The sequence below is a fragment of the Salvelinus namaycush genome, chromosome 25 (assembly GCF_016432855.1).
Source record: "Salvelinus namaycush isolate Seneca chromosome 25, SaNama_1.0, whole genome shotgun sequence".
Taxonomy (NCBI): Eukaryota; Metazoa; Chordata; class Actinopteri; order Salmoniformes; family Salmonidae; genus Salvelinus; species Salvelinus namaycush.
In genome coordinates this window covers 23168863-23182363 of record NC_052331.1, presented here as the reverse complement: position 1 = coordinate 23182363, position 13501 = coordinate 23168863, and the positions used below count along the sequence as shown (strand labels likewise).

Genomic DNA, 13501 nt, shown 5'->3' with positions numbered 1-13501 from the left:
GCAGACTCACTAAACACAAATGCATCTTTTGTAAATAATGTCTGAGTGTTGGGGTATGCCCCTGGCTATCGACACATTTTAAAAACAAGAAAATGGTGCTGTCTGCTTTGCGTAATATAAGACATTTTAAATTATTTATACATTTACTTTTGATACATAAGTATATTTTAGAAATTACAATTACTTTTGATACATAAGTATATTTAAAACCAAATACTTTTAGACTTTTACTCAAGTAGTATTTTACTGGCTGACTTTCACTTTTACTTGAGTAACTTTCTATTAAGGTATCTATACTTTTACTCAAGTATGACTTTTTCCACCACTGCTTTTACTGAGGAGTGGCTTCCATCTGGCCACTCTACCATAAAGGCCTGATTGGTGGAGTGCTGCGAAGATGGTTGTCCTCCTGGATGGTTCTCCCAACTCCAAAGGGGGACTCTGGAGCTCTTTCAGAGTGACCATCGAGTTCTTGGTCACCTCCCTGACCAAGGCCCTTCTCCCGCGATTGCTCCGTTTGGCCAGGCGGCCAGCTCTACGAAGAGTCTTGGTGGTTTCAAACTTCTTCCATTTAAGAATTATGGAGGCCAATGTGTTCTTGTGGACCTTCAATGCTGATGAACTGTTTTGGTACCCTTCCCCAGATCTGTGCCTCGACATAATCCTGCTCTACGGACAATTCCTTCGACGTCATGGCTTGGTTTTTGCTCTGACATGCACTGTCAACTGTGGGACCTTATATAGACAGGTGTGAGCCTTTCCAAATCATGTCAAATCAATTGAATTTACCACAGGTGGACTCCAATCAAGTTGTAGAAACATCTCAAGGATGAACAATGGAAACAGGATGCACCTGAGTTCAATTTTGTGTCTCATCGCAAAGGGTCCTAATACTTGTTTTAAAATTATTATTATGATTTTTTTCACACTTTTTTCTCCACAATTTTTCATGGTATCCAATTGGTTACATTCTAGTTACAGTCTTGTCTATTCGCTGCAACTCCCGTACGGACTCGGGAGAGGCAAAGGTCGAGAGCCATGCGTCCTCCGAAACACAGCCCAACCGCACTGCTTCTTTGACACAATGCCCACTTAACCCGGAAGCCAGCTGGACCAATGTGTCAGAGGGAACACCGTACACCTGTGCGACCGTGTCAGCGTGCACTGCGCCCGGCCCCTCAAAGGAGTCGCTAGTGCACGATGGGACAAGGACATACCTGCCGGCCAAACCCTCGCCATAACCTGGACGACAATGGGCCAATTGTGCACCGCCCCATGGTTCTCCCGGTCGCGGCCATTTGCGACAGAGCCTGGACTCTAACCCAGAATCTCTAGTGGCACAGCTAGCACTGCGGTGCAGTGTCTTATACCACTGCACCACTCGGGAGGCCCCAGTTTTTTATTTTTAAAACCTGTTTGCACTTTGTCATCATGGGGTATTGTGTATAGATTAAAAAATATTTAATCCATTTTAGAATACAGCTGTAACGTAACAACATTTTGAAAAAGTGAAGTTGTCTGAATACCCTCCGAATGCACTGTATATTATTTGAGCTCACAGAGTAGTGTTTCTGTGAAGACGTTGTGTTGGCGGCTGACAGTACGCATACATGTTCCTAATGTGCCCCAAACTGAAAATGTAAAAGCCTTAGATATTAGCCTATGGATTTGAAGAATTACAAAGTACTATACGAAAACGTTGTCTAGTCTCCTTCAAGAACTGTTGCTATGAATTACTATTTGTGATGTTTGCAGGTTCAAATATCCTCTCTAGTCAACACATGATATCACTGATTATTTGATGAATTGGATTTCCTCCCGTACAGAGACGATGTTGAGCTTTGTGGATGACATCCTGTCTGGGGCCAAGTCTCCGTGTGTGATGCTTGGGGATATCCCTGACCTCTTGACCTCCTCCGTGAGCATGATCATTCGCTGCCTGGAGCCAGACACCAGTTACATGTAAGTTGCTGTAGCATTATCAATGGATGCTTATCTCTTATCTCTCTTCTTTTCAAAACGCTATATATCAATTTTCAGAAATGTCGGTAAATTAGCTTTTATTGTTTTACAGTTGAAACAACAACAAAGTAGGCACCCCGCCTCTGTTTTGATCAAAAGCTGAGGGATGGGCCTGTAGAAATGTAGCCACTCTCAGATTAATAGACAGAGATATGAATGAAAGGACTGGCCATCCATGATATTACATGTATTGTTTTAACCATGTTTTGAGGCCATTCAGTATTTCTTTACATTTGCAATATTTACAAACATTGGAGAAAAACAAGCTTATATTGTGGGATCTCATGGGGTATATGAAAAGATAAACAAGGTGCATGACTCCACCTTACAGTATATAAACTTAAATTGGGTGCTGGATCCTCCGTATATAATCAAAAGAACAGAAATAGGACGGCACTCTGGTAAATAATCTTAAATTGAAATATTTTTATTCATGAGGTGTGACAGTTGAACTAAGCTTATGAAGAATTTATAAGTTGTATTCAGACCCCTTGACTCTTTACGCATTTTGTTACGTAACAGCCTTATTCTAAAATGTATAAAATATTTTTTTCCCTCATCAATCGACACACAATACTCCATAATGACAAAGCGAAACAGGTTTTTATGAATTTTTTTCACATTTATATAAGTTTTTAAACAGAAATATCACATTTATATAAGTATTCAGACCCTTTGCTATGAGACTCGAAATTGAGCTCAGGTGCATCCTGTTTCCGTTGATCATCCTTGAGATGTTTCTACAATTTGATTGGAGTCCACCTGTGATAATTTTAATTGATTGGACATGATTTGGAAAAGCACACAACTGTCTATATAAGGTCTCACAGTTGACAGTGCATGTCAGAGAGAAAACCAAGCCATGAGGTCGAAAGAATTGTCCGTTGAGCTCCGAGACAGGATTGTGTCGAGGCCCAGATCTGGGGAAGGGTACCAAAACATTTCATCAACATTGAAGGTCCACAAGAACACAATGGCCTCCATCATTCTTAAATGGAAGAAGTTTGGTAACACCAAGACTCTTCCTAGAGTTGGCCGCCTGGCCAAACTGAGCAATCGGGGGAGAAGGGCCTTGGTCAGGGAGGTGACCAAGAACTCGATGGTCACTCTGACAGAACTCTAGAGTTCCTCTGTGTAGATGGGAGAACCTTCCAGAAGGACAACCATCTCTGCAGCACTCCAACAATCAGACCTTTATGGCAGAGTGGCCAGATGGAAGCAACTCCTCAGTTAAAGGCACATGACTGCCCACTTGGAGCTCGCCAAAAGGCACCTAAAGGACTCTCAGACCATGAGAAACAAGATTCTCTGGTCTGATGAAACCAAGATTCAACTCTTTGGACTGAATGCCAAGCGTCACGTCTGGACGAACCCTGGCACCACCCCTACAGTGAAAAAAACGATTTAATAAATTTTAGAATAAGGCTGTAACCTAACAAAATGTGAAAAAAGTCCATGGGTCTGAATACTTTCCGAAGGCACTGTATATCATTAATTTATAAGTCCAAAACTGGATGTAGCAACTACAGATTGCCCCTTTAGATAACTTATGAAAGAGATTGGTGTGTTTTTTTCACTATCTAATCATGTCAGGGGTTTTTCAATGACATTCATGTATTTATTGGAAATCTATCACTTGATGGTTTAATTCAAGAGAGAAATAATCATGTTTTTTTGCAAAACGCTATATGGCCACCTCACTCTCAGAGAAATAAGTAGTACTGCTAGGTTTTACACAGTCAAATGTAACAAATAACTACATAAAAACAACAAACTGTACAAATTATACATTTGTGACATCAATATAAACATATATATTTTTTAATGAATCAATACAGTAATTTGAGATCTGTATGTAAAACCTTTACATTTGAAAGTTTAGTCATTTAGCAGATGTTCTTATCCAGAGCGATTTACAGTTAGTGCATTCATCTTAAGATAGCTAGGTAAGACCACCACATATCACAGTCAATACAGTATGTGAACATTTCATTCCAGCTAAACAATGGATATATAGATATGTTGCCAACAAAAAAACATTTTAATACCCACCTAAATATATGAATAAAAAATCTGAGAAAATAAATATTTGACACACACATGAAGGTACCCATAAGCTAACACAAATGTGAAAAATTGGTGGAAATAGCATTTAAGAAATAAAATCTTCAAATGGAAAATACTATATCGTCATTATCACCACTCAGATAAATACGTAAAATATACTTCACCAACTTGTAAACACATTGCTTGCCTCCTTCGAACTTGATTTAGCAAGCAGTGACTTGAATGTAAGATTTCCAAGAAAAAGACAACAAGGGACAATTATTAATTTGAGGAATTGCACAATATGAAGAACTAGCTAGCTATTCTTCTTAGGTTAAATGCAGATCCTGGGAAAGCATATCTCCTATAACTTTTACACTATATTACAACACTATTGTGTATTGCACTGAGGGAAGCCCTGCCCTGGATGTTCCGTGGATGTGTACATACGTGTCGATGTTATCCCATGGAAACACAGTCTCATGAAGGGAACAACATCCAGTTTGTGCAAGGAGCCTGGAATCACTCCCCAGTCATGTGTATGTACTTCTTTAAGGTTCAAATTGGGGTGTTTTAAATATGGTTCAGACAGCTGGGGAAGTAGCTCATGCTTTGGAACAGCTTGAAAGTGCGTAAACGGAGCACTTAATGCTAATAGCAGAAACAAGAATCACAAGATCAACAGATTAGGTGTGCAGACAAACATGACAGAGAAAGGCCTTGTTCTTGACAAAATGTGCACTATTTGAGAAGTTATTTCAATATACATATTTTTCTTTTTTTGAATCACAAAATTCAACATTTACCCTGGATTTATATTATAATGACTTCTAATGTTTATAAATGGCTAAATAATAAACCCGATAACAAACTATTTCGGAGGTATTGTGTATTTTCCCCCAAAAATAGGAAAAAAATGATATCGTTGAATTCGATATTAGGAAAAATCTATTCACTTTCCGGGAAACGTGAGGAGTTAAGTGAGGTCATTGCCAGGTGTAATGAAAGCAGCTTATGGTTATGCTGTTTCTGTGCTACTGGACATTACAGTCTGCATTGCTCTGGTGGTTGTAGTAATGCAAGATGATATTGTGGTGATGTAAACTCACCACTGAGGAAGTCCCATGTGAGGTCAATGTTGTGCTGCCTGGTGGCCAGTGTGTAATGACCGCATGGAACGCTTGACTGTGTGTTTAGGGTCAGTCGGTGTAATGAATTGGGCCATGCTCTGAGAGATATAAGTTCCTCGGGCACCCCTCCACCTCCCCCCTCCCTCCTCTGGCACTCACACTCAGCTCCCTAACTCCACACATGCAGCCACTTACCTCACACACGCTCTGTAAATGGGGTAGACACACTGAAAAGATTACACAAAGGAGGGAGTGGGAGAAACTCTCAGCTTGAGCACATTGTCTCTTCAAATGGTTCTGATGTAAAGGAATAGGAATATCCCAACCAAAAACATATGCGCTTTATCTTTACATAATTTTGCTTCTGGTCAGTCTCCTTGTTGGCAGGCTGTTCAGCACAGTTGTTACAACAGGCAAATTCAGTTATTTTCAAAATATTTCCTTTTATCATTAAATCTCTCTATACCTGTGCTGCTTGATTACTTCTTTAGAATATTTGTTCAAGTGTATTCGCAAAATCTTTCAGTTCAGCTTTGAGAATGTAAAAATACCGGCTCTGTAGGTTCCAAAAAGGAAACCTAATTTTACACATTATTTTATTTCTCTTATTGTCTTGACACTGGACAGTGACCTCAGTGCCTTATTTGTCAGGCTGTATTGTATTGTATTCATAACCATGGATACATACAGTACATTTATTTGGGGTAGACACAATACACTATTTCACAGATACCACTGCAGGTGGTAGTTGTTAATGTTTCCTTCCACTAGATGGCGATAGGCTTCAAGTAAATGTTAACATCCACGCACTTGTTTTGTAAATTTAGTCTATTGTCAGATTTTATTAGCATTTTTATCACATTACAACAGTCAATCAGAAAATGTTATGATTTTGTCACAATAACATTGAATGCATCTAATTTCAACCACTTAATTCAGGGTCATTTTTATTTTTATTTTCAAAGCCTGAAGCACTAGTTAGCAGTTGCACACATTATTGCTGTAGCATGCACTCCCATTGCAATGAACTAACACTAGTCATATATGTTGGTTTTCAGGTTTAGGCTCTGGGCAGTGGACAACACAGGCCGTCGCTCCAGTCCTACTGAGGTCACCATCAAGACCCCCTGTCCTGCTGTGGATGATGTCAAAGCACAAGGTGGGATTTCTCATGCATGGATGGACAGTTTCTGTATCTGTATCTTGGTTTTTAGACAAATTGTCTAACAGTAGTTACCAATCTGAAAACTTATTGAGACACACATGTCAAGAATTTCACTACATCTAATTTCATATAAACATCTGCTAAATATGTGTATGTGACCAATAACATTTAATTTTATTTATTGGCTCCACATACAGTACTGAGATCAGATCTGTGTTGTTGCAGAGATTTCAGACAAGATCTACAACCTGTTCAATGGTTACACAAGTGGCAAGGAGCAGCAGACGGCCTACAATACGCTGATGGAACTGGGCTCTCCCACCCTGCACCGTGTGCTCTACCACTACAACCAGCGTTACGAGAGCTTCGGAGAGTTCACCTGGAGATGCGAGGATGAACTGGGGCCCAGGTATGAACTGGGGCCCACCTGGAGATGGGAGGATGAACTGGGGCCCAGATCTCTCTCTCTCTCTCTCTCTCTCTCTCTCTCTCTCTCTCTCTCTCTCTCTCTCTCTCTCTCTCTCTCTCTCTCTCTCTCTCTCTCTCTCTGTCTCTGTCTCTCTGTCTCTCTGTCTCTCTCTCTGTCTCTCTGTCTCTCTCTCTGTCTCTCTCTCTGTCTCTCTCTCTGTCTCTCTCTCTCTCTCTCTCTCTCTCTCTGTCTCTCTGTCCAAGAATATCATGGCATATTGGTTAGGACAGCACAACTACCGCCCGCCAGACTGTGTAGTAGCATCACAATCCGTCCCTACATGGGTGGTTGTTGAGATTTTTTTAGGTCATTTTGGATGTGTTTTTAACACATACTGGTCTATAATAGATTCCAAATACAGGATTTGATTGTAGACATCGTTTGCATGAATTGGGTAAAGTGGAAATTAATTCAAAATTATTGGAGACAATTGTACCTCTGACATTCGTCTGTCAATTTACAGTAGGCAGGAAGGCCTCCGCTATCCCCTTACTGGTTACTCAGTGCAGATAAGTATTATAATGTGAAATTGTAGCTAAATGCTTTATAAACAGAGCCATGTGTCCGAAATAAAATGTGTAGGTACGGTTGCTGGTAGATGCACGGTGAAGCAGGTGAAACTGATTAAGACGTCTTCGACTGCAAACTCTGAATCAGGGCCTTAGTTTTAAATTAAAGGTTGTTTTTAATCGAGCCCATATTGGAAGCGTTGAAGTAATTGGTTTGCTTCTGAAGTGTTCCATTAAAATACACTTACATTAACAGCCCCCAATTTTCAGAGGGATGATTCATGTCAAGTAAGCACCAAAGTAAGTGCATTTGAGGTGAGGGTCGGGGGACTATAAACATGGGTTTAGATTAACCTAGTAATCAATTGGACATTATCTCACTAAACACCATTATAGTGTTAAGGAGGATGGCTGCACTGGCTGGGTCATTCCACGAGAAGAGTGCCTTTTGCGTGCACCAATATTGAATTTTAAAAGCCTGTTATATTAAATGCAGTGCTCTTTAATATAGAACACATGGAGAATTCAATACATATCATTTTTTTATATGAATAAAGGCTCGCTAAAGTGCCAAACTTTCATTCAATCATTTTGACATGTCTCTCCGTCAACCATGTGTCACTTCTAGGAAGATTTCAACCAGTGGAGGCTCTTCATGGTCTTCCCCATCCTCCTCAGTGAATTTCAGAAAAATGTAAATAGTGAAACATTAAAAAAGTTAGCCTTTTTAGATAAAACTGAACTAAATATATTCACGTCACCAAATAATTGATTAAAACACACTGTTTTGCAATTAAGTTCTACAGTAGCCTCAACAGAACTCTGTAGGGTACCACCATGGTGTAGCTGGAGGACAGCTAGCTTCCGTACTCCCCTGGGTACATTGACTTCAATACAAAACCTAGGAACCTCATGGTTCTCACTCCCTTCCATAGACTTACACAGTAATTATGACAACTTCCGGAGGAATTCCTCCAACCTATCAGAGTTATTGCAGCATAAACGGACATGTTGTCCACCAAATAAAAGGATCAGAGAAGGATTCTAGTACTGAAAGCATAAGCTACAGCTAGCTAGCACTTCAGTGAATAAAATGTGGCGAGTAGTTGACTCAAAAAGAGAGAAAGACAATAGTTGAACAGTTTTGAACAAATTAATTTTATCCAAAATTAAGGAGAAGCAAGAGAGAGAGCTATATTTCATAGTATATATTTTTTCACTTTCACTTACTTAGCTAGCGTGAAATACAGCTAGCTAGTTTGGCCTAATCAAAAACCTGTTCAAACAGAGAGGGATGCTATGTTAGCTAGCTGGCTATGGCTATCCAACACTGGAACTCTTCCAAGTCAAGGTAAGTTTGTGGTTTTATTAATTTGTTGCCACTGGGGCCCGCCGGTGTAACTGCTAAACTGCTTGCTGCTGACTGTACACTGTACTGCATGATTGTAGAGGGTTTACTAATGCGTTAGTTCTAGTAGCTATGTTGACTATGACATGACAACGATGTAGGCTTTGTGTAGCGGTTAGCGGTCATGATATGAAGGTTTGGCCTGAAGTCCACAAGCGAAGAGAAAAGGTAAGAGGAGGAGAGCGTGTAGATAGATATCTACCTTTTAAGTTGCTCCATACTTTAAGACTATTGTTAGCTTGTTAGCGTGTTGGGAAGGATTTTCCATGTTGTTATGGTGTGTTGTGATTGTGTAAGCCTGCTGTCTCAGGAAATGTCATTGTGCTATAGGCGTTACTGAAGAGATGTATTTGTAATGTATTCTTTAGAATTAGAATAAGAATAACATGATTAGACACAGTTTGCAATGGACCTTATGTGTTGGGTGCGTTGGGCCCCTGGAGAAGACCAGGAGGTTCCTATAATTGGAGACCCCCCATCACTTGTTTACTTGTTCCATACCCCCTGCCTCTCTAGCAGTTCTGAAAGGATCAATGTACCATTTGAATCAAAACAATGAGATTTTGGTTTCCACACACACCAATACAAAGCAGACAACATTGCCTGTAACAGGGCTTGTCTCCAGAAATGACTTTCCTTGTTATGAAATCCTCCAATTCACTGGGGTTACCCTGTCACAAACAATGTGGACCATTAAAATTTTCATTAGCTAGTCAAAATACAGATAATAGTCACCCACTCAGCCCCTGACTAAATGTAAACTTGTTTCAGCAGAGTAAACAATATGTTAAAATAAACTGGTGAAGTAATGGATCTATCTTTATAAAGCATTGGAAATATTCCACTCTCAACTTTTGTACATATCATATCTCACTGACGAGTTAGGTTGGCCCCTGTCAGAGAACGTTCTTGTTTCTTTTTCCTGCAAAATTGTGTGATGTTCAAGCCAAACATAAACTGACAAAGTCTGTCTCCTGAGCCCAACACTTCTCTCCATGTCCCAATCTTGTCATCGCTACGTTACTACCCATCACTAAAGGCATGAGGCTGGATGTTGACTTAGAAATGTTAGATGTTGGCTTGGTAGGAGAAAATCCTATCATGAGTATTGCACTGTCTCTGCTCTGTCTCCTTGCCTTTTCAGCCCGAGAACTGACAGTTATTTTTATGACACATCCTAATCAGGAAATTGCCTGCGATGCTAAGTATTGTTATGGTTGGATTTCGCTTGATGACATGATAAGTGGAGCTCATGTTGTTGTGATTTTTCATTTTTTTGTTAAAAAGGGCCTTATTTCATCAAGGCTGTTTAGGAGTTATAGAGATTTTCCTCAGACATTACCACAATTACTCTTCCATTAGCTCATGTTGTGGACTGTCTTACCAACACATATACCCCATAACTGTTTGTTGGGTATAGACAGCAATGTATGTACTGGTACTGTACCATAAAAGTCCAACAGTTTACGTTCACGCAACACATGAAAATGCATGCATTCAAAATGTTTATTTAAATGGACAATACATTTATCGTATTGCATCATATAGTATATCTGTGTAACACAGAGACAGAGTCATCATAGTGGTGGTTTCCTAGCATCATGGATGCTCTTTTGGTCCAGTCCCTGGTCTCTGTGGCTGTCTGAGTCAAGAAGATTTGAAAGAGGGGCCCTGACAGAGTGAGATATAGTGAGTGTACTGTACCTCGGAAATGTGAAGCCATTTTCCACTTCTATACATGCTGGGATTTATGGTGACAACCATTGCTATTTGAAGCCCAAATAGTTATTTCTTGACAAATTAAAGCATAACAAACCTGAAGGTTTTTGTTTTAAGTAAATAAATATCTAAATTCCTTAAACCACTGAAATGTGGCAAGGTATTAGAAAAATATATATTGTAGCGACGCGCTTGGACAGTTGTGTGGTTTCACAGGGTCCAGCATGCCAGTCCCCCTACTCTCTGCCAATCAAGGGAATGTGTCAGTGCCAGACATCCTTGTGGTTGGTAGAACAGCAGGGGGCTGGGCACTACATGTCTATTATATTGCCATGCTTGCATTGTTATCCCTCTCTTCATGTCCCGACAGTGAGTTGAATACCTGTTATTGTTGTATCAGATTTATTTGGCGTAGGCTACGGCCAGACAGTTGCCTGTGTGAGTTCTGGGTTAATCAACCGTTAATTTCGAGAACTAGGGAACTGTTGTGGACATTCTCTCATTCATGATCTATCGAGGTCATTACAATACATTTAGAAGGATGATATAAATGACAGCATCCCTAGTACAGACACACTGATTATTTACTAAAGACTCAATATGTCTGTGAATTTTTACATCTTTCAAAGTACTGTTATATTATTTTCTCAAGAGTTCTCTGCAGATGATAAATTGTGGGAATTTAAGCTGTTGTTCTGCCCTATTTGACTAGCATATGCAAATGGGTGTTGCTTAGTATCTCTATGTAAACATAACATAGGCTTCAGACCAGAGGGGGCTGGTGGGAAGAGCTATAGGAGGATGGGCAAAATGGCTGGAATGGAATCAATGTTGTTTCCATGTGTTTGATGTGTTTGGTACCATTCCATTGATTCTATTCCAGGCATTACAATGAACCTGTCCTCCTATAGCTCCTCCCACCACCCTCCTCCGCTACAGACACAGTAGTATCCAATATTCAAGGGAGAACTGATTAACCTGCCCCTACTTTGAAATACAAAATCTCAATATGAGGATGTATAATATTACAGTCACCGCTTAGCTTTCCCCTGTTGAATGCAAATACATGGAAATATGACAGTCCATTACAGTATGTCAATGAAACAGTGATATTGTCCTTTTTTGGAAAGTCTCACCCTGTGACACTAAAAGCACACTAACAAGCTGTCCTCATTCCACCCTGCGCCTGGACTAACAACAAAACAATGAGTCAATCAGATGAGTCACAATGAATAGCAAGTTAAGAGGGACAGTATGTCCGAAAACATTGGATTCTGTGGATATTCTTAGGAATGCTTTGAATGTAGGATTTGGGAGAGATGACAGTATTAAGAGAGAATAATGTGCTTTTCATTAATAACAGAGTATGAGTCTACCCAAAAACGTCTCACTATTTACATTGCAGTTTGGTGGTCCTGGTTTGGCCAGTGAGTGAGGTGAAGCCATGTCTGAGGAGTGAGACACTCTTTCCATCCTGTACAGTTACTGTTTCTGTCAGCCACTTATCGTGGAGACAGCTTCATCACTTTCAGTGGCTGTGTTTATACAGGCAGCCCAATTCTTATATTTTTTCCACTAATTGGTCTTTTGACCAATCACATCACATTATTTCAAATCAGATATTTTTCAGAGCTGATCTGATTGGTCAACAGACCAATTAGTGAAAAAAATATGCAGTGTCGTCACTGTTATCTGAACATGGGTAGACCTTGTACAGGTTATGAAATGGATGAATAACAGTAAAATATTGACCTTAGAAGTTAATCAATTATTTATTCCACCTCATGCCCAGTCTCTTCCTGCAAGGAAGATGTGGGTTTAGAGTGTCGTATTGTCAAAATGATGGTGAAGACGCAACGTGTGATTTATGAGTGACCCGCTCTATCCAACTTTTGATTTGCATCATTTAAGGTGAGAACACCAAATACTTAGATTTTACCTCAATCCAGACAGAATTCCATAATTTGTGTATTAGGTATTTCCATCAATCTTACTTTTTCTTCTTGTTCTTTTGAGATAATTCTACAAGAAACCGAGATCCACAATAGGCGAAACAGCGCCACTGGCCGCCCCATGCGCATTTGTTATTGTTTTTGTTTTGAGTATATAAGCATCCAGCATCGTGGTAAAAAAAACCTTTGCAGATACACTGCTGTTCTATCGTTCGTGTGATGATGTGCAATGATATCAGAGGGAGAAAAAAACAGTGTTCGTTGTTTGAAGTAACGTCTTTGTTGTTGTAATATCGCAAACTGATGTGGCAGCTTCACCCCTCCATAGATATAGGTTTCACCGCTATGGATTCTAGCTTTAAGACATTTTCTTTTGTGTTAGGGCCCTGTCTATGTACAGTTTGTCCTTGGAAATAATTTGATTTGAGGTAAATTGTGTATATTACTAATGTGTTAACAATATGTCATAATTACCAATAGTTATCCATGTTAAGACACCTGTGCATTTTATGCCTATACTGTGTAGCACTGTGGCAGGTAATATTATAGGAACCTGATTTCAAGGTAGTTTGTGTTTGCTGAGGAGTGTTGTGTTCCTTTGTAGGAAAGCTGGTCTGATTCTCTCCCAGCTGGACGACCTGAGTGGCTGGTGCAGGAATCTTCTCCAGGAGCCCAAGATCGGCCTGCGCAGGATGTCCCTCAAGTACCTGTCCTGCCGCTACACAGACACCAAGGCCTTTGGTCTCAACTGGGTGGACCTGGGCCAGGATGTGCGAAAGGCCTGCGACGAACAGAACCTGCCAGTCATGTACAATGATTATGGGGAGCCCAAAGAACGTTGAACGTCACACAGCAAATAATGGGTCTTGAGGATCTGTAAGTGTGTAATTGTGCTTTTGGGATTATCATCATGTCTGCTTTTTAATTATTGTGTGTTCTAACCCTTATTTATTGTTATAGGAACCTTATTTCAAAGTAGGGTGGGTTTGAGAGGTGAGGAGGGTTTATTTAAAATATTATTAGAGCAAGATATAACAATAATGCACATGTACAGTAACAAAGTGTACATGTACCTTTCTCA

General features: G+C 40.0%; 1 protein-coding gene across 1 annotated transcript in view; it reads left to right on the top strand.

Moving 5' to 3' along the window:
- Window positions 1–13262, top strand: part of astn1 (astrotactin 1) — a 235296-nt gene extending 222034 nt beyond the window's left edge. Inside the window, exons 20-23 of the mRNA XM_038963261.1 lie at window positions 1827–1962; window positions 6257–6357; window positions 6589–6772; window positions 13025–13262. Of these exons, the coding sequence (XP_038819189.1) occupies window positions 1827–1962; window positions 6257–6357; window positions 6589–6772; window positions 13025–13262 (659 nt within the window). The remainder of the gene's footprint in view (window positions 1–1826; window positions 1963–6256; window positions 6358–6588; window positions 6773–13024) is intronic.
- Window positions 13263–13501: the final 239 nt, after the last annotated feature.